The sequence below is a fragment of the Orcinus orca genome, chromosome 19, assembly GCF_937001465.1.
Source record: "Orcinus orca chromosome 19, mOrcOrc1.1, whole genome shotgun sequence".
NCBI lineage: Eukaryota > Metazoa > Chordata > Mammalia > Artiodactyla > Delphinidae > Orcinus > Orcinus orca.
The window spans coordinates 26,625,384-26,645,578 of record NC_064577.1 but is presented as its reverse complement, the minus strand read 5'-3'; the positions used below and the strand labels follow the sequence as shown (position 1 = coordinate 26,645,578).

The following is a 20,195-nucleotide window of genomic DNA, read 5'->3' as shown; positions in this document are numbered from 1 at the left end:
CAGGAAAGTTACTCGTATCTGTAAGGAGAAAGCTAATCATATTCTCATTCCTTAAAGAGGCCTTGTTTGGACAGAGGACCTTTCACAAAAGAGGAAAGTAATATGCCTGGAACTATGAAAAATGTTCAATTTCACTTGTAGTCAAAGAAATACAAAGGAAGGGAAATGTCATTTCTCCCATAAATAAATACACTTATTTTTAAATGAGAAATACCCAAGCTGACTAAAAAATGGCATGATGAGAACTTGCAAACTCTGCCCAGGGGACTATAAATGGTGTGGCCTTTCTGGAAATTAATTAGACAGATACATCCAGGCCCTCTGATCAGCATTTCAGCTTCTGGGAACTTTGTTCAGATCTCTGATTGTTTATATAGGTTAAAGATTTTGCAGTGATATTCATAGGGAAGAAAATTTGGAAACAGCCTAAATGCTCAATGGTGTGAGAATGTAAATAGTACTTTCTGCTGCTTGAAATGCCTATAAGGGTTTTTAATCGTATGGCGGAAACGTTTGTGTTACGTTTAGTGGGAGTAAAAATAGTCAGCAGTTGTGTAATGTGATCATCTCAGTTATGTAAAACCACCTGAGAAAACTTGCAAGGAAATACACCAAACTCTCAATTTGTTGTTTTAGCTGATGGGATTTCAGTTTTCTTCTGTATACTTCGAGGTTTTCCAAGTTTGCTTAAATATGCATTTATATCTTTAGAATCAGCAATGAGGTTATTGGAAGGAGAGTTGTATTGGGGGTACTTGCCCAAAGGAGAGATGGATTAATGGCTGACCAGCCCTGCCTTGATTAGTTCAACCCACTAAACTTATTAAATTGATGACATTTAAATGAATGTCCTGCCATTGGTTCTATGCCAGGACTTTACATTTGCAGCTAGATGTCGGTCTTTCCAAGGGGTTCCGGAGGATCTAGGGACACTCCTGGGTGGGTGACCTTGTAAGGAATTTCTCCCAGGAAAGGCGTGAGCATCGTTTTTCCTTCCCTCTTTCCTCTGTCTCTTGACCAACGATAGACTGCATTATATCACACTCTACTGCACCCCCAGCTTCCGTGTTCCTGACAGTTGAGGCACGTTTCAAGTGCCCACGGGGTTCTAAAGACAGCATTTAAGGCGAAATATTGAAGAGTCAAAATCTGCCCCACCCTCCTTGAAAATCCTTTTTCTTTCTTAAACCACCAGGACTTGCCTCCTACGCCCCAAGGTCAAAAGCCAAGAATGAATTTGTTTTGTTTTTCTCTCCATTTCCACTGACGCCTCTCCTTTCTTGTGAGATCGAATCCAAAATGAATTCCAGGAGGTAGTACTGGAAGGTGGAAGGGGAGCCATGGGTCAAAGAAGGGAATTTTCTGTTGTTTCTTTTCAAATGCATCTATCTGCATTTGCATTTGTAAAACGCACGTGTGATACAGCTCCGCTGTAGTTCAATATTAGGAAACCAATTTTTGGCCGGCAGTTACTTACAAGCAAGCAGGGAGGCACCTGAAAGATTTAAGGATCCCAAAGATTCCCCATCCACCCCCAATTGCAATAGGAATTTTCCCTCATGTGCCAAGCTCTGTCTCCTGGGATAGGTCAGCCCTTTTACATGTTCCAGCGGTATGTATGAATCATGAAGCTGTAAAACAGAGAACTGGTTCGTGAAGTCAAGCGGTACTTTCCCTGGGTGGGTGGGTGCCCATCCTGGGTGGGAGGGAGCAGAAGAGTACGCCCCCATGTGGCAAGAGAGAAGCACTGTATCTTTTAGCATCTGGAAAAGAAAGAGCGACCGCTCAGGCTTGAATAAAAAAGAAATGGTTTTGCAAATGATTGGCTTGGAACTAAGCAACTATGCCTTCGAGCCATTAAAAGCTAGAGTCCCAGAGGCTAAGAAATTTGGAAAATATTTCTGTAGTTTTAAAAGAAACAAATGGAATATGAAACTGTATATTAAGATGTATAATCAGGGAATTCCCTGGTGGTCCAGCGGTTAAGACTTGGGCTTTCACTGCTGTGGACCCGGGTGCGATCCCTGGTCGGGGAACTAAGATCCCACAAGCCGTGTGGTGCGGCCAAAAAAGAAAAAATAAAATAAAATAAAATGTATGAGGAAAAAATAAAATTCAAAGGAAGTGTACCCAAAAAAACAGTATGTATAATCAATTGCGATAGCTAATGTGAATTGTACTTTTCAGGTGCCAGGTTCCGTGCCAAGTGCTTTACATATATTTTAGTCCTCGTAACAGCCTTCCTAAGTAGATACGGCTGTGAAACCCATTTTACTCTAAGGGCACTGAGACTCAGATACGGCATTTGCCTAAAGCCTTTATGGCTAATGATTGACAGAGCCACAGTCCCATGGTTGACAGAGCCATATGATCCCACAGCAGCCCGTGGGCTCCAGCATCTGTTCTCTCTACCACGTGCACTGGCCGCAAATGTGCGAAACATCAACGTGCACATACTGGACGAGGGGTAGGAACAAGCGACAGTCAGTGTATCGGGGATATTGGTGACTCTCTTTGGGGAATGGTCTTTCACGTAGTTATATTTACAGCTTTACAAAAATATAAATATATGAGAATTATGGATAGGCTTAGAGACAGAAACAGGCTGTAGTGTTGAATGTCTCCAAGCTGAGGCATCTTCTGCCAAGATGGGGAGAACCACGCTGGCTCTTCCTTGAAGTTCCACGTGGCTGCTAAGAAGGGCCTCCATGGGCCTTGCTTTCTCTACGTGCCAAGGTTGATGTAACCCATGTTGAGTAGCTGCTTCACGTTCAGTGTTTCAAATTCAGCCTTCATTATATAACGGAAGTTGTGCCAATCCCACAGCTGATGGAGGAAACAGAACCCAATTTCTCAGCAAACATTGCCACACTCATGTTGGTAATTGAATTTCTTCTCCCCAAGTTATTCTGATTCTCTGGGAAACAAGCAGAAAGGGGAAGGAAATGTAAGTGAATGGATCCTCCTGTTTCCCTGCTTTTGATCAGCCTTTGGATTTTGTGTGTAGACTGCATAGTGAATATATATCGCTCTTCATTTTAGGTTTTATAGCAGGGGTTTAGAAAGAAGGAGTTTTTCCAGGGATTTGAAGCTTTCTGTGTTTAGCAGATGAGGATTTGCCTGTTTGTGCTCATTCAACCAGATCATCTCCAGTGATACCTTGGGGACATTTTTAAAGCTCTTGTGGCTGGTGATCTGTTAATTAGCGTTGCCGTTATTCACTGGAGGCCTGAGCTTCCATCACTGGGCCTATTAGATTTGGCCGGTGACATCAGCACAGGGACAGCAAACATCCTGTGTTCCTGCTGAGACGCCCCCGGGTTATGAAACGAAGGTTACCGTGGCATTTATCTAGCAAGATGCGCTCAGTCTGACGACCTTGAATCCATAAGGATTCAAACATTATTTTTAAATCGTCTGTGTATTTTTTTTTTGCTGGAGGGAGGAGTGTAAGCTCCACCGTACTTTCAAAAGCATCGCTGATCCCAAATGGTTTAGAGCCTATGATCTAAAGACATCAAGGCCTTTCACTTCAAGGGGTGGAGGCTGATCCCCTCCCCGCCCCTTCCCCGGCTTGTGCCCACCAGACCTGGCTCTGTTTTTGCTGTGCAATATAACATGTTGGGACAAGAATCACATCCCTTGTTTGAGGGGGAAGAGCGCAGGGAACAAAAGGTGTCCAATAAGGTGACCCGGTGATTCAGCGGGAAAAGTGAGCTTTGGATTGGTCTGTCTGTTCTCCTGTTGTTCTCATTCTCAAACTTAGCGATGGGGTGCCTCTCCCGGAAGGATGAAGTGGGGGACCGTAGGCCGAACCCCAGCACTGGGCCCCTTCTTTCTGTGGATTCACAGACGCTTGAGTTTAAACTTTTTTAAAATGTTTTTTGACGATGGGCAACCTTGAAGTCTTTCCTTTCCACCTTCCCGAAAGGATTGTAACCCTGTGTCGCGTGCTTGGTGTTAATAAATACTTCCTGCTTAACAGCTACTTTACACTTAAAACAGTAGGTCTGAGGGGTTAAGAAACAGCTTTGCCTGAAACGTTTTCAGGTTTGTCTACGAGCAGGCGTGATTGATTACAGATACGAGGTTCCCTCTGAGCCTTTTCTGCCTTTTCTGGTGTCGTGTGGTGCAAGGTCACCGAACTCCCTCTGAGCTAAACCTCTGGGCTTTCAGCCTCCTAAATGTCACTGCAGAGACTCGCTCGCGACCCTTTTTGGCGAGCAAAGGGGCAGGTCACCACTCCACCCCCCACCCCTGGTCAACCACGGGGCCCAGGTGAAGAAGTGGCTTCTGGAGGCAGAGGACCCAGCTTGACTCCTGCATCCATCTTGGACCAGCTGTGTGACCTGGGACCAGTTCCTCCACCTCTCTGTTCTTCAGGTTCCTTGTTTGTTAAAGGGGGTTGTCTCCACTTCATGGGGCTTTTGTAAGGATCGAGGGTCAATTGAGAATAAGTTCTTGGCATCACCCCTTCCCGGATGTCGCGGATGACGTTTTTCATTTCTGAACCCGACATCGGGTGTTCCTTCCCTAAAATGTCCTTCCTCTTTGCCAAATCCTACTCGAAAAATGCCCAGACCGTTCCCCTCCCAGGAAATCTCACGGGTGCTTATCACTCTGGCAACACCCCTAACCCCACGCCAGGCCTCCTTTAAGCGGTCCCTTTGTCCACGGCGCTGGCATTTTACTGGATGGTGTGCAATGGTTTAAGCAGCCTTTCTGGGAGAGACAAGGGGATTCATTGCTGGGGATGCATCCGGACTCTCTGTAATGATTTATTTGGACTGTTTTTCCTCGTTGCAGACTCATTCGTGGCTGTTACCAAACGGTGGCTTAGTTAACTTTCTCAGGTGCCTCAGGCGTTCATACCCTCCCATTTCCCACTAGGAGAGGCAGTGACATCAGTTTTCACACCTTGGGACCCCAAGGCGAGGCGTGCATCCTCGTCCCAGTTAATAACTCTTTATGCCTCTCGATGTTCCTGTTAAACGCGTGGTTGGTGCTGGAATTTGCTGACGGGGCGCCCATCATCTCCGTTGTTCTCTGTGCATTATTTGTAGGAAGTTCAGAGTCACATCCTTTTGTGACACTGACAGAAATCAGTCTAGCCTCCCACGCTTGTTAGAGACTGTGAATTTCTGTCCCTTAGATTTACAGGAATGTATTCACATCTTCCCTGTCTGTCCTCTCTTAAATTATAAAATCCCAAAGGGAGGAGATGTGTTTTTCTTGTTCCTATCAATGCCCACTGGAGAGCATCCAGGTCAGGGCCGCGTGTGCAGAGGAGGTCCAGGGAATCTGTGGTGTCCACTGACTGGTCCAGGAGACAGCTGAGCTCCCTCCATCACCAGTCGGCTTCCTTCCTACATGACACTTGGGCCTGTTTGCTTGTGCCTTTAGTGTCTGTGGGCTTGAAATCCCACATGTTTTGTTCAGTTCCATGACCAGCCTCTGCAGCCCGAGTCATCAGGTGTTGTCAACGATATAAAAACACCCGCGTGTGCACAGAAACACACACCTATGCATACACACACAAAGACGGTCTGATATCTGAGGCAAGAAAGATGGTACCCATCGGTAATCACACGCGTGTACACACCCACACACACACACAGTATAGATGCCACATGGTGAATAGCTTCAGCTCGTGCAAATATTGTCTAGGAGGAGTTGTTGCTGTCCCCTGAGACAGCTGCATCCTCCAGAGGCCGGTGTCGTGAGTTGTGCCTACTGACCCTTGGAGGGCTGACGACCCTGGCATTTCAGAGGATCGATAAAAGGCCCCCTCTCCCCAGTGGGTCTGAGATCCAGCTGTTTCTAAGAGAACCAGCTGGGGAGGAGTGAGTCTACCTGCCCGCTGGCTCTCTCTTACTGTTCAGCCTGCACTGGCTTGATCTGAATCAACAAACACATAATGGCTTTTCAAAAGAAGTGGTGTTTTCTTTTCATGTTTTTGGCATACAAACCGTATTCCACTAAGATAGGCTCATCCGGAAAGGGAATCAAAGATCTGATCCAGTTTATAGAGTGAGACCCTGGTCTTGAAGCACCTGAGGGGGTGAGAGATAACTGCCCTTTTCTTGCTTTACTTCCAGGAGTAAGGAGAGGCCGCACCAGATGCCCGGGCTCAGGCGTAAAGGAATCCTCAAAGTTTCTTAATTTGACTTTGGGAAAAATTTTCTTCAATTTTCAGCTTAGAGATGAGAATTATTTTACTTGTGAAAAATTTGTCCCTAGAGAAGGGAAGTAGTTACCACGGAGAGTTCCCTCCTACCCTTCAAGTCGGCTGGACCCCATCTGAGCAGAGCCTCAGTCAGGCTTCTGCTGTTTCCCCCAACCTGGGGAGCCATAAAATTTATCTTTCAAACCAGGACACTTTGGGGAGTGAAAGGGGCCACTAGTAATCCCCCTGGGGAAGCAAAGCCAACGCTGGGCTGTAGGGTTGCCCTGTCCTGTGGTGGATGTCCCAAAGACAGTCTCTGGTGACCTGTCTGTGACATCTGGGTCAGGCTCTGCAGGTTCAGGTGATGGAGGGACGCTTGTCTCCATCTGTGTCCCCAGGTGTTTCCCTTCCTCTTGCAGGAAGCCTGTCTGAAAGATCCTTCCTTTGCTGTGAACCGCAGCCTGGGTTCCCTGCCTCAGTCTCGGTCCTGTGTTTCAGATCCAGACAGTTTGCCTCCATTAGGGATTAGCAAATAACCCAGGAGACCGTGGGTGTTTGGCATAATCTGGCCCTAAGAAATGACACTTTTCAAATATATACCCAAAGGGGCACTTTATTTTATTTTTATTTTAATTGAAGTATAGTTGATTTACAATTTTGTGTTAGTTTCAGATGTACAGCAAAGTGATTCAGTTGTACATACTTGTATATCCTTTTTTCCAGATTCTTTTCCATTACAGTTTATTACAAGACATTGAATATAGTTCCCTGTGCTATACAGTAAATCCTTGTTTATCTGTTTTGTATCTGGTAGTGTGCGTCTGTTAATCCCGTACTTCCAGTTTATCCCTCACCCCCTTCCCCCCACAGGGGGACTTGTACAAGGAAGGTGAGCTCATGAAACCCAAGGGCTGGGTACCTTAGTCGGCCCATGAGGGTCAGAATGTCCTATGGCACCCAGGCTGCCATTTGTCTGTATTTCTGTCTGTTTGTCTCTCTGTCTCTGGCTGCGTGGTTTCCCATCTCTGCTTGTCTCTGTACATCTGTTACCTTCTGTCTCTCTGTCCGGCTGCCCCCTCCTCCCATTCGTGCACGCGTACGTCATGGCTGCCCTTACATCACATGACCTCTCGGATGCAGAGCCCACACTGGGGGTCACGTGGTCCTTCCCCATTCCCGTCCCCCATCCCTGGGGAGAGAATCTGATTGGCTGAGCCTGGCATCCGAGTTGGTTCCCCCTGAGTCAGTGTGACCTGTCGAGCAGGGTCACCTCCTGCAGGAGGGAGGGGACGTGTGACGGCAGCCACAGTCCACACATAAGCACTTTGTATGGTCTGAGCACTTTGGCGCAGCCTCTCATTAAATTCTCACAAAACCCTTGTGGCATAGGTTCTGTTCTTACCCCATTTTATAAGTCAAGAAACTAAGGCACAGAGAGGTTAAATAGCTTCTTCCGCACCACACGGCTGATGAGCGGCTGAGTCAGGAAGTGAGCCAGGCGGCCTAGTTCCAGAATCTGTGCTCAGTCCTGCTTCTCTTAAACAGGCAGTGTTAGGATGCCCCATTTTCATCTCTTTGCCCTTTTTCTTTTCATTGATAAGTCCTGTACTCAGAGATAACCGTGGCTTACTATTTGACATTTATATTTTCAATCTGTTTTCGGTACATACACATAAATTTAAACAAAATTGTGCTATCACGTTCTATATTATAATTTTATTTTTATTTATAATTTTATTTATTTTTATTTATAAATTTTATTTTTATTTATTCTATATTATAATTTTTCCGTTTAGCAACATATTATTCAAATTTTTCTCATTTTTTTCTAACATCTTTCTTGGAGTGTACTTGCTTTACAGTGGTGTGCTAGTTTCTGCTGTATAACAAAGTGACTCAGGGCTTCCCTGGTGGCGCAGTGGTTGAGAGTCCACCTGCCGATGCAGGGGACGCAGGTTCGTGCCCCGGTCTGGGAAGATCCCACGTGCCGCGGAGCGGCTGGGCCCGTGAGCCATGGCCGCTGAGCCTGCGCGTCCGGAGCCTGTGCTCCGCAACGGGAGAGGCCACAGCAGTGAGAGGCCCGCGTACCGCAAAAACAAAACAAAACAAAACAAAAGTGACTCAGCTCTACATAAGCATATATCTTTTTACCCTTTTTAGTACCCGTACATTGGGCACTGAATGTCTGTTCAAGGACTGATTGATGAATGAACGAGTAAGTGAATGAATGCAGGTGGGGAGGACCAGGCAGAAGCACACACGGGCCCTCAGGGAGTTAGGAAATAGACCATTTTCCAGCCCTGAAAGCTTCCTCCAGCTGCTGCTTGTCCAAGTACTGACGTGCCCGTTTTCAAACTACTCTCTCTTTCCATCCCTCTCTTTTTCGCTCAGACAAGAGTGAGAATGGCGAGGCATATCAGCGGAAGAAGGCAGTGACCGCCGACCTTCCAGAGGGCCCAGCTGCCCCCGTGCCGTCTCAAGGGAGCCCGGTGCCGCCCGGCGGCAGCAGCTGGAGGAGGATCGTGCTACTCATCTTGGCCATCACCATACACAACATCCCAGGTGAGGTCTTGCCCCGAGCGGTCCAGCCACGGGTCTGAGGGTGAAGTGACTCTGTCAGCTCAGTTGCCTGGCTGGAAAAGGGGCTTGGGCGATCGTGAGGCTGGTCCTTCCTTGAGGGGGCATGGGGGAGGGAGTGCAAAGCTTTCTTGAGTTTATTTTTTGGGTTACCGGCTCTGGATTGATCACTGCGTGTTAAAACTTCTGGTCCCAGTTACCACAGACAGTTTCACTCCAGTTTCCACCTATGAGTTCCTTTCTTCACATATTTGATACCAAGTCGTTCGGGCATAAATTCATAGCTGTTGCCCGATCGCTGTGGCTTGCACCTCTCGTAAACACAGAGTGTCTCTAGTTCTTCTTAATCCTTTTTAAAAGTATTGAATTCAGTACAGTCGTACACTGATGTTTGCCTTACCTGCTTTCTTCACGGGGACATCTTTCTGAGATGTCGTCACCGTTACCGAGTCCAAGCTCGTGCTGCTCACCACGTGACAGGTCAGTAAATTGAGAGATGAGTTGTTGGGGTGAGGGATAGCGACTTTATTCGGAAAGCCAGCAGACCGAGAGGATGGTGGACTCGTGTCCCAAAGAACCATCTTGCCTGAGTTAGAATTCAGGCTTCTTTTATACTAAAAGGGGAGGGAGTAAAGTCAGACATTTCCTGGTTGCGGTCAGACTCCGGAGCGGGTGTGTTAATTTCTTCCTCCCTGCAGCCATTCACAGGTGGGCCTGGTCAGGATGTCTCCTCTGAGCTAAACAAAGGTATTTTCATGCCCATTACCTGGGAGGCGGGGTTCCCAGAGATGGGCCATTAGGTGTAATTTGATCTTATAGGCCACATCCCTTTAGTGGTGAATTTGTAACAGAATACAAAGGTTCTTCCCTATTACATTACCAATCCTTTCCTTTTTAACATTTTGGAGTAATTTGTTTTGTGTCTTTGGATTTATTTTAATCGATTGGTGTTCTGTTTCAAAAATAATATGTTTTATATGGAGTAACTAGAAAAGACAGATAAGTGTAAAAAAAGAATAAAGATATTATTAAAAAAACAAATTGAGAAACCCTGAGGATCTCCTTGGGTTACATTGCGGAATTCCAGCTCTACTGCTTAACTAACTAGTGTATCTTGACAAATGACGTGAGCTCTCTGAACCTTGGTGTTCTCATCTATGAAGTGGGGATAGTGCTACTACTGAGATAACTGGGATATTATTTACAAAGTGAACTATACCAATTTTGATAATTAAAGAAGATTATATATATATACAGTCTATACAGTACCTGGGCCATTTGAGCATTTGAAAAGTGGTAGCTGTTCTTGGCGTTAATAATACTCCTGACTCCTTCAGTCTTGTGTTCTTAAACACTCTGATCCATCTTTCATAGTTTTGGAACTCAAGTCTGAGCGACAGCCTTGCTCAGGGAGCAGCCCCAGGTGATATATTATCTGAGTCCTTGCAGAGCTCATAATGTCACCCTGTGACCCCAGTACAGGAGCAAAGACTGGACTAGGCATAGCTTTTGCGAGAGGCACCTGTTTCTCCTTGTAGCTCTTATAGATGTTGCTCTGGTATCTTCTGGCTTCAATACTGTGGAAGCGAAGGCCACGGCCAGACCGAGTTTTTTGCCCTGTGTGTGCCTTGATAGCCTTTTGCTTGTGCCGTGAAGACTTCTTTTGGTCATCTTTAAGGAATGAAAATATCAATATGTTGTCTGTTGCAGTGTACATATGAAATCTCTCGGAACATCTTGTCTAATCACTCAGCTCGGATCTTCCTCTAGATGAGAAGCCTTTTCCTCTCTTATTTCTACCCTGATCTTAGGAATTTCTATCAGAGGATCGTGTAGGCCAGTTTGCTCCAGTTTTTGTCAGCATCTGTTTCCCTCTCATTTTTCTCTTGGCTTTCTCCCTTTGGGTTCTCAGTCAACTATTTTGGTTGTTTTCCGAGAGCTTGCTATTCCGTATGTCTTGAGATGATGTCTTACGTGGGACCCAGCACACAAGTCTGACCAAAGTGGATTTGCCTGGGTGGAAGGATCTGGTCCTACTCACCCCCAGTATGTTAAAGAGCTCATCGAGAGACCGGGGTCTCTGCAGAGGGCACAGCTCCAAAACCTCCACGGTCACTTTCAACCTGTTAAATGCTAATCATTTGAGAAGAGAAGTTACTTAGGCCGTCTTTTCAGTCATAATAGTTAGGGGCTGTCTTTCTGCCATTTAAGACTCCTTCTTTAACCAGCTGAAAAAGAATAAAGATCTAAATACAAACAGATGTGTTTCTGAAGGCCCCCCGGGGCTCAGTCCCAGAGTCTCAAGCTTCTAACTTCAGTCTAAAGAGAAGTTCACTCGCCCACCGTTGCCTTCTGACAGCTTCGTGCCTTTTGATGAGAACCGTTTCAAGAGCTTGTCTGTCGCCAACTTATCTTTGAAAAGGTCTCTTCTTTAGTGCTAGCCTTCATGGTTTATTAAAAATTTAACTAGAGCTTTGATGTTCCCCGAGTCTCTGGGTTTAAAGGTAGATTTTCACAGCAACTAAATGGATAATTGATTTTTTTGAAGTTTTTTTTGTCTTGGCCGGTTCAGTTTTGTATGTCCTGGGGATGACATTTTGTTTAAAAAAAACCTTTTTTTTTAACGTAGGAGTTAAAAGGAAACCTTATTAGCGCGTGTGCTGTCTCCCAGAGGTTTCTGGAGCGCGAGGACCCACACGCAGACATGAGCGCACACCCAAGGCGCTTGGCTTCATATTTTAGACACGTGTGCAAGGATAAATGAGTCCTGAAACTCCTGTGGTTCACAGTCCCCCCAGGAATCTGCTAAGAGCTATGGACCCTCTCGTAAGAGAAGTTTGCACGCAAACCAGTTACCAGGCAGTTTGGGGTATTGACAGATCTCACGAAGTCCACCCACGGCTCCAGAGCAGGAAGGAACCCCTGCTTTAGAGAAACAAACTGTCCAGCCATGCAAGGACTTGAAATGTTTCAGGAGGAAAGGGTGATGCCCGATGGAGGCCGGCAGACGTGAGCCCTGCTCACCGGCGAGTGGTGGGTGCAAAGGCTCCCGAGGATGGGGGGGGGCTTCCGCCTTCACCAAACGTTCCTTCTATGGCTCGGCCCGGGGAGCTGAGTCCTTTGGAAAATGATCTCCCAAGGAAACGGCATGTTTTCTGTGAAAGCAACCCCACTCTGTAGCCTTGGGAGCACACTGTCTCTTAACGGGCTTCTCCTGCCACGTCATACAGACTCCTGGGCTCGGAGCCTTCCAGGGATTTCCGGGCTTTCGGAAAACAGGCTTCCTTTCTGTGTCACAGTGGAATTAAAAATCAACCAGCCATCGAGTTCCCACTAATCTCTTTTCATGAGTAGCTTATGGTCTTTGTACATGAGAACCTTAAATTTAGAGCTTAAAGGGATTCTAGAACTTACCTCATTTAAGCACTGCTCCATCGGAAAATTTGGTGGGGTTGGCAGGGAGGGGGGGGTGGGGAGGAGGCTTGTGTGTTAATTGTCCCTGTGGTTCCTTCCAGCTATGGCATTGGATGATTCGGTGAAAAAGAAGACAAGTAGTATGTTGTTAATTTCATTTATTTCACAGTGTTCATCACTCCTTCCTGGGTGATACCTCCCTGTATCCTGTGTCTGCCTCTGTCGTGATAGTTATCACTCTGAATGCAGTTATTTGAATGTATCTGTTTCCCCCCATACATGGAGCTTCTTGCAAGAAGGCCTGTGCCGTCGTGTTTCTGGAACCCATGTTACAGTTCACATGGAAGCACATTATATATTCGGGCTCTGGGGATGGCTGGTGCATTCGGGGACCTGGCCTCCTTTCTAGGAGGGGAGTCAGGTGTCTCAGTTTCCTATCCACCTTGGCCGCCAGGTGGGCTAAGGGACGCGTTTAACTTCTGTGGGTCTCTGGGATACGCTGGACTTTGCTTGCTGTTTGACATGATTCATAGAGGTCCATAGAAAAAGAGGCTGGGTAAATCGCACGCTTTATATTTTCCTCTCATCAGAGCCAGGGGTCAAGTTTGCTTTGCTGGTTGTGACTGTGATGCAGAGAGAGCTGGAGGTCACTGCCTGTGTCTCTAGAACAGCAGGACAGTTGATTTTAATTGTTTGGCTTGTCCTCCTGACGGCTCCTAATAGGACCCCATTTCATGGCTTTAAATGAGACGCTTGACGTTTTCATCAGAAGTGATTTTGTTTGAGGGAACAAAACCCCACAGATTTATACACTAATATGTTAACAGTGGTTGGTTATTCTTGGGCTTATGGAGTTACAGGATTACGGCTGATTTTTATTTCCTTCGTGTTTTGTGAGATTTATAACTCAACTTTTCTATAATGAATATGATTCATGTGATCAGATAAAAATGCTTTTTGTTTTTATTTTATTTTATTATTGAATTATGGTTGATTTACAGTGCCTTTTCAAATAATTAATTAACTAATTTTATTTTTGGCTGCATTGAGTCTTCATTGCTGCACTTGGGCTTTCTCTAGTTGGGGCGAGCGGGGGCTACTCTTTGTTGGGGAACACGGGCTTCTCATTGTGGTGGCTTCTCTTGTTGTGGAGCACGGGCTCTAGGCGTGTGGGCTTCAGTAGTTGTGGCACACGGGCTCAGTAGTTGTGGCATGTGGGCTCTAGAGCGCAGGCTCAGTAGTTGTGGCTCACAAGCTTAGCTGCTCCGCGGCGTGTGGGATCTTCCCGGACCAGGGATCGAACCTGTGTCCTCTGCACTGGCTGGCAGATTCTTAGCGACTGCACCACCAGGGAAGTTCCTACGGTGTTGTGTTGATTCCTGCTGTACAGCAAAGTGATTTAGTTATATATATATCAGCCTCTGTGGTCACACTGCATCCTTTTCTGTATCTTACCTCCCCCTGCCTCCTTCTTATAAAGACCCTGTGACTGCAGTGTGGGCCCCACCCAGGTAATTGGGGTAATCACATCTGCAGAGTCTCCTTTGCCAGGAAAAGGTGACACTCCCAGGTTCCAGGGATTGTTGGTGGCCTGAGCCCGGGCACTTGCTTCATCCTGCCATGGTCTCCACATGCTGTGGCTTTGACGAGGCTGCACTGAGCGTGTGTGGAAAGGAGCCAACAGCTCAAAAGGAGAACTTCCTGAGTCTTCATTTTCCTGGGGCAAAGAGTGAATAGAAAATTCCACTAATAGCCATGGAACTTTCCAGGGAAAACCCTGGTGCAGCAGCCTCCGCTTCACATTGCTCTGCTCCCAGAAACTGGAGGGACATTTTGTGCAGCCAGACACCCAGGCTCAGTCAGTGAGTACGCCGAGCCCCGCTCGAAACCACAAATCACTGGCAGCAATACAATGCCCTGATGACACCGGAGGCCACCGTTTCCTGGGGCCTTTCGAAGCTCCAGACGTCAAGTGCTCCACGTACATGATTTAGGTATTTGCACCCCTGGTTTACATTTTAGCAGCTGAGACCCAGAGAGGTCAAAGACCGAGCTCACGGTCACACCGCAGGTCCCGGTAGACCGTGATTCACGCTCGTCTCTGTATGCCGCCTCCAGTCTGCCTGTTGCCGTAGGGAGCTCCGTTGCGTTCCTTCCGGTGGATCACAGAGCTTTTCAGCCGTGATTCCAGAAAAGTTCAGCAAGTGCGTCTCACTGTTTGGAGCTTGCCACGCCAGGCGTTAGCGTCCGTGATGGTCACTCCTGATGCCGCAGGCTCATCTCAGCAAGGAGATGTGGGCGGAGGAAGCCTGGAGCGGAAGCCGCATCCCCGCCAGGGCGCCTGCCGCTGTGGGCTCCCTGCACATACATATGTGTGCGGGGTGAACACCGTGTAGCCCCCGACACACCCAGCACCACCACCGTCAAGCAAGGACGGTCGGGACTCCCAGGCAGACGGTCACCGCTTCAACCACGTCAAGGAAGGAGACGTGGAGGGAGGGGCCGAGCACAGGATTTAGAGTCAGAAAGGCCAGGGCTTGGACCCTGCAGCCACCAGCTCTACTAGCTGGGTGTCCCTAGGTAAGTTTATGGGAGTCTCAGTTTTCCCAGCTGTAAAACGGAGATAACGTCTATCTTGCTGTTCAGTATTCAGTGAGGTGACAGCATGGCAACAAGCGAGGCTGCTCCCCGTGTTGCCTGCCATGTAGCGCAGATCACGATGCCCGAACAACGATAATCTCCCTCCACCTCCTCCGGGTCCCCACGCCCCTCCTCCCACCTACTTTTGGCTTCCCTTTGCTCCCCAAAGATCGTTCAGTTCTGGTCTCGGTGGTCTCGAGTGGGACCATCTCAGATCACTTTGCTTTTCGCCTCCAGGAGGTTACATGTGAAGATGCGTTTACTCCAGGAGTTTGGAAACACTGTAATGTTCTCCTGTAATTATCTGATTCTCAGTGGGGAGCCTGACATTATAATTAGCGCAGGCTCCTGTGTGGGGTGACATTCTGCTTGGCATATTGTGCTCCTGGGCGTGTGCCGTAGCAGGAACTCGTAGCACGCTCCCAAATCAGGCTGTTGGGTTTGAGCGTGAGAATTGGCGGCAGAGACACCCAGAGAGTGAAATCGCAGCTCTCGGATCCCCGCGCGATCCCTGGAAAGCGACTAGGCGACTTTTAGATTCACCATCAACTCTGGCCCCAAGGCCAACAGACACACAGATGCCTGTGCCCTGCTCTCTGACCTTCAGATCAAGAAGGCTACATTCTAAGGCTGCACAAGGATGAGGGTTTGAAATTGAGACCCATTTCCACATCTCCTAGGTTATATCCTCCTTCTACCTGTTATGTAAATTGAAGAAAAAAGTTAAAGCAAGAGAATTTGAACCTCTTTTTGTATCAGGACTCAATCCAGTCACCTCCAATTGTCTTTCTACTATGGCCAGGAAGATCTTGCCTGGAACATGGTTTGCGTGAAGCCCTTTTGGAGGTGCACTGCCCAAAATGCCAGCTACTAGCCATGTGGACAAGCACAGGGTTTAGAATCAGAAAGACCTGGGCTTGAATCCTGGAGCCACCAAATGTTCTACTCTTTATTGATCAGAATTAAAGAAAATGCAGAATCTAGACCCTCAGTTGTACTTTGCCACATGTCCAGTGCTGGAGAGCCGTATGCAGCTATGGCCGCCATATTGGACAGCAGACAGAGAACAATTCCACGATCACAGAGAGTTCTGCTGGCTGGCACTGCTGTTGGATGGACCGCATGGAAATGTAACTTCACCAATTATTCAGAGCCTACCCAAGCTTGCCTTGGGACGAGTTTTATTTAGGGAAGACATTTTGTTTCCTGAGATGGTTTTTCTCAGTCATGGGGTGTGTCAAAAATACGTTATGAATAAAATACTTAGAGATCAAAACTTGCAAGTGATATATTTATTGTTTTAATGAATTAAGGGTGGCACAGGGTCATCCCTGTGGCGCCGTCATTCTTGTTCCCTTTGGTTCTGATCTGGTTTTGTGGGGATGGCACAGGGTGAGGGCGGCTTGTGCAGGGGAATCGTGCTGCAGGCTTGTGTCATGTCCAGTGTCCGGGGGCAATGGGGGGCTGCTCCCAGGTCAGCTAGTCACGCTCTCCTCTGGGCGTGATGTGTTGTCCGCAAAGAGACACACACCCATCCCCCGAGCAGGGCGACATCATTGTTCTGTGTCAGCTTAGCCCCTCACAGAACAGCCGCTCCTGACTCATCCTGGAGTTTGAAGAAAGGACATTAACTGTCACATGAAAATCATCGTGGCATTTATTGTCACATTTTTGCTGGGGACATTGGCCAGTTCATCACCCAATTCTCCTAAATAGTTATTTCAGAATGCACCACCTGGAAAAGCTTTGTCTCCCTTGTTGAAACGATACCTGTAATTTCGTGTGTGTACCTTTTTCTTCACCCTCTGCTGCCAGGAAGCCCAGAGGCCCATTTGCGGCTGAGATGAGAATGAAATGTATTCTTCTGGTCTGATTCTCTGAATTCTTCTCTCACTTTACAACCTATTGTTGTTCTGCACTTTTAACCCATTTCAGAAGGAGGTAGGTTATTAATTGGCACAAGTGATTTTATTCCATTGTCACTAGTCTTCTGTGTTCTCTTTCCTGGTCACAGATTATATATCTAACCCAGATACGTGGCCTGAAAAATGCTTTTCTCTGGTTGTAATGGGCACCAGATGAGAGGTGAGGAAGTCATGTTTATAGTGTTCAGATAATCAATCAGCAGCAGTACTTTCTGGATACTTTCTATATATGGAGCACCGGGATCCTCCTTGTCCAATAGAAGTATATGCAAGCTACGTATGTCATTTTCAACCTTAGAGGAGCCATGTTAAAAAAAATATTTAAAAAATCAGGTGAGGGGGCTTCCCTGGTGGCGCAGTGGTTGGGAGTCCGCCTGCCGATGCAGGGGACACGGGTTCGTGCCCCGGTCCAGGAAGATCCCACATGCCGCGGAGCGGCTGGGCCCGTGAGCCATGGCCGCTGAGCCTGCGCATCCGGAGCCTGTGCTCCACAACAGGAGAGGCCACAGCAACAGGAGAGGAGTACCGCAAAAAAAAAAAAAAAAATCAGGTGAAATTGGTTTTTAAACTATATTTTATTTACCCTAAATTAGCCAAAATGTGATCATGTCAACCTAGAATCATTGTTTTTAAAATCGAGATTATTTTGCGTTGTTCTTTTTCATGAAGTCTTTGAAATCCAGTGTGTATTTTACACTTCTGGCACATCATTTTCTGGGTGATTCAAGTAAAATGTCGCCCTACTGCAAAAAGATTTTATACTTCTTCCGTTTTCAAATTTAAACAAATTAATTAAAATTAAATTATTTATTTTCTCCATCATACTAGCCAAATTCCAAGTGTCTTGTAGCCACACAGGGCTAGTGGCTGCCACTTTGTTTTTTTTTTTTTAATATTTACTTATTTATTTTGGCTGCACCGGTCTTAGTTGTGGCATGCGGGATCTATAGGACTTCTTAGTTGAGGCACGCGAACTCTTAGTTGCGACATGCATGTGGGATCTAGTTCCCTGGCCAGGGATCGAACCCAGGCTCCCTGCACTGGGAGCGTGGAGTCATACCCACTGGACCACCAGGGAAGTCCCACAGTAGCTGCCACTTTGGATGGCACAGATGTAGGTGCTCCCAGAGGTACAAAAAAGAATGCAAGGCGGTCCTTACTTTGAAAGAGTTTGCAATCCAACAGGAGAAAGTTTATACACACATATTATAATACAGTGCAGGATGAATCGATTCTCACAGGAGGTCAGCAGAATCAAGACGAGCTCTCAGTGCAAAGGTGTGATCTTTCTTTTGGTTCAGCGAACATCGAAGACTTTGAAGATGGTGCATAAAAAGTCATATTTACTGTTTAAAGAGTTGTGATTGAGCCCAGACGTTGTAGGACCAATTGGCAGTGTTTGCATCCACAGTAGAGGGGATGAGAAGAGGCCTTGCACACCGGCGGGCAGGAAGGCTCGAAGCCACTGGCTGGCTGGACATCAGGCTGGTCTCTTTCTTCCAGTAGTTAACGAGGTAACTGGGAGGTAATACACAGGCACAGCGCTGACCCGCCTCCGTGGCTGCGGGGCAGATCACCTTGCTGTCAGCAGTCACCTTTTCTGCCAGAATTTTATCACTTCTGCTCTGTTCGGTTGGGCGGCTCCATCCCAGCCCAAGGCTGTGTGAGAAATACTTTCAGACCCTTTCCTGCTCCTGGAAAAACCACTCAGGACAGCACCCCCGTGCCGTCTGCCGCCATCCTCAGTAATTGAAGGTATGATTGTGTTGCTACCTAACAATTCCAGAGTCCCCGCTGGCTTCGCGTTGATCTTTGACAAGAGCTTGATTTGTCCGTGCTTCCACTGTAAAGAGAATGGTGCGTTTCTAAAATTTTGGTTTGTAAAAATACCCAGCCCCTTCGCGCTAGCCTGAGAAGCCTCCAGGGAACCGTGTCATCTTCTGACGAGTCTGTCTCTCCCCTGTTGAGTGACCTCATTTGTTCAGAAGCTGTAGCAGGTAACAAGTTTAATCAATCGATGACATCCGAGGTGCAGCTTAATCGATTGATAACATTTGAGGTGCGTACTTTATAATGGCCTCAGCTCATTCATATTCATATATGCTAATTTTAGTGCGCATTAATTATGTATTTAATAAGTCCCTGTTTATTCCATTTTGTCTGTACTCCCTTGATAGCTGTTATGATGTGGCGTTGAAAATGATTAAAATGTTACTGTGTTCTGCAAATAACAGTTAACCAAGGATGAATCCTGAAATCAACCTTCCATTTTCTTTTCCTTTCTCTGATTAAGTACAGCGAGTGAAATGACAGCGAGTGAAATGACACCTAAATGTACTTCGTGGTCCATCCCTGCTCTCGTTTGTTTGTCTCCCTTTTCAGGGAGGTAATTGCCATTCGAACTCCCCGCTCAGCACAGATGTGACTTCACTTAACAACGTCCGTTGCTTTGGGCTCACATCTTCTTGGTGACGTGGAAACCACTTCAGAGGTGGTGCACTCAGCCTGGGGATTTGGGTGCAGAGAGGAGAAGATGCATGGCTCCTGACAGCATAAAGGTTGCCAGTTCAGTCTGTGTGAAGCCCCTTGGGGGCTTTCCATGAAGCCGAGCTTCCTCTAACACCTAGATTTTCAAGCCGTTTCAAACCACCCATCTTCAGAGGCCCAACTCTTTAGAGACTAGCCAACCCCGTGGTCTGTGTTTTTTGGGTATTACCTGCCCGAAGGGGCAGCACCACATCCTCATTCAAGGTCTCTCCCTAATCAGCGGTGACTCTGCCCGCCCTTGCCCTGGTTGGTAGCTATTGTGAGTATATATTTGATCCCATTTCCTGTTGCCCCGGACCTTGTGCCAATGCTTGCCATGCCCCCGTGTCCTACAAATTACTCAGCACAGTCACTCCCCCAGCCCCTAATCTTCTCCTCCCACTACTTGGTGTTTTTCCTAACCCTGGAAGTGTCCCTAATCAGTTGATCTTTGCAGCCCCTGCTCGAGGTTTCAGCTCCACCCTCGGCAAAGCAGCTATTGGAAATGGAACTCAGATGAGGGCTTGACGGTGAAATCGGGCTTGTCTACTTAATAATTCCACTCAAAGGAGAACGAACAAAGACAGGAATCTCAAACAGATCTGTCATGTTAATGGACTCCCGAAAAACATTAATCAGAAAATAACTCACAGCTCCTGGGGACAAGAAAACTTGGAAATTGCATTTGCAGTATAGCAGTTTAGACGAGCCAAACCACGGATAAGTAAGAGTTAGGAATCAGAGTCTCTAGTTTTCATCTCATTTTGAAAATAACTGTGTGATCGTTACGTTTGACAGCTTTCCAAGGTGAAGGAAGGAAGGTGAATAATTCTCACCCCACCCCCTAGTTCACGGGTGATATAAGAACGAACTATGGTCGTGGAAATGAGCCTGCCTGAGACATAAAGGTACCAGGTAAACAGCAGTGATCCTGATTGTTGGACATG

At 47.0% G+C, this 20,195-nt stretch overlaps 1 protein-coding gene across 14 annotated transcripts in view; it reads left to right on the top strand.

Moving 5' to 3' along the window:
* The window catches only part of SLC39A11 (solute carrier family 39 member 11), a 419,622-nt gene that overhangs the window by 273,451 nt on the left and 125,976 nt on the right, over positions 1-20,195 (top strand). For all 14 annotated transcript variants that reach the window (XM_049701912.1, XM_049701908.1, XM_049701907.1 and 11 more), the window contains one exon: positions 8,558-8,728. In XM_049701912.1, coding sequence (XP_049557869.1) covers positions 8,558-8,728 — 171 coding nt within the window. The remainder of the gene's footprint in view (positions 1-8,557; positions 8,729-20,195) is intronic.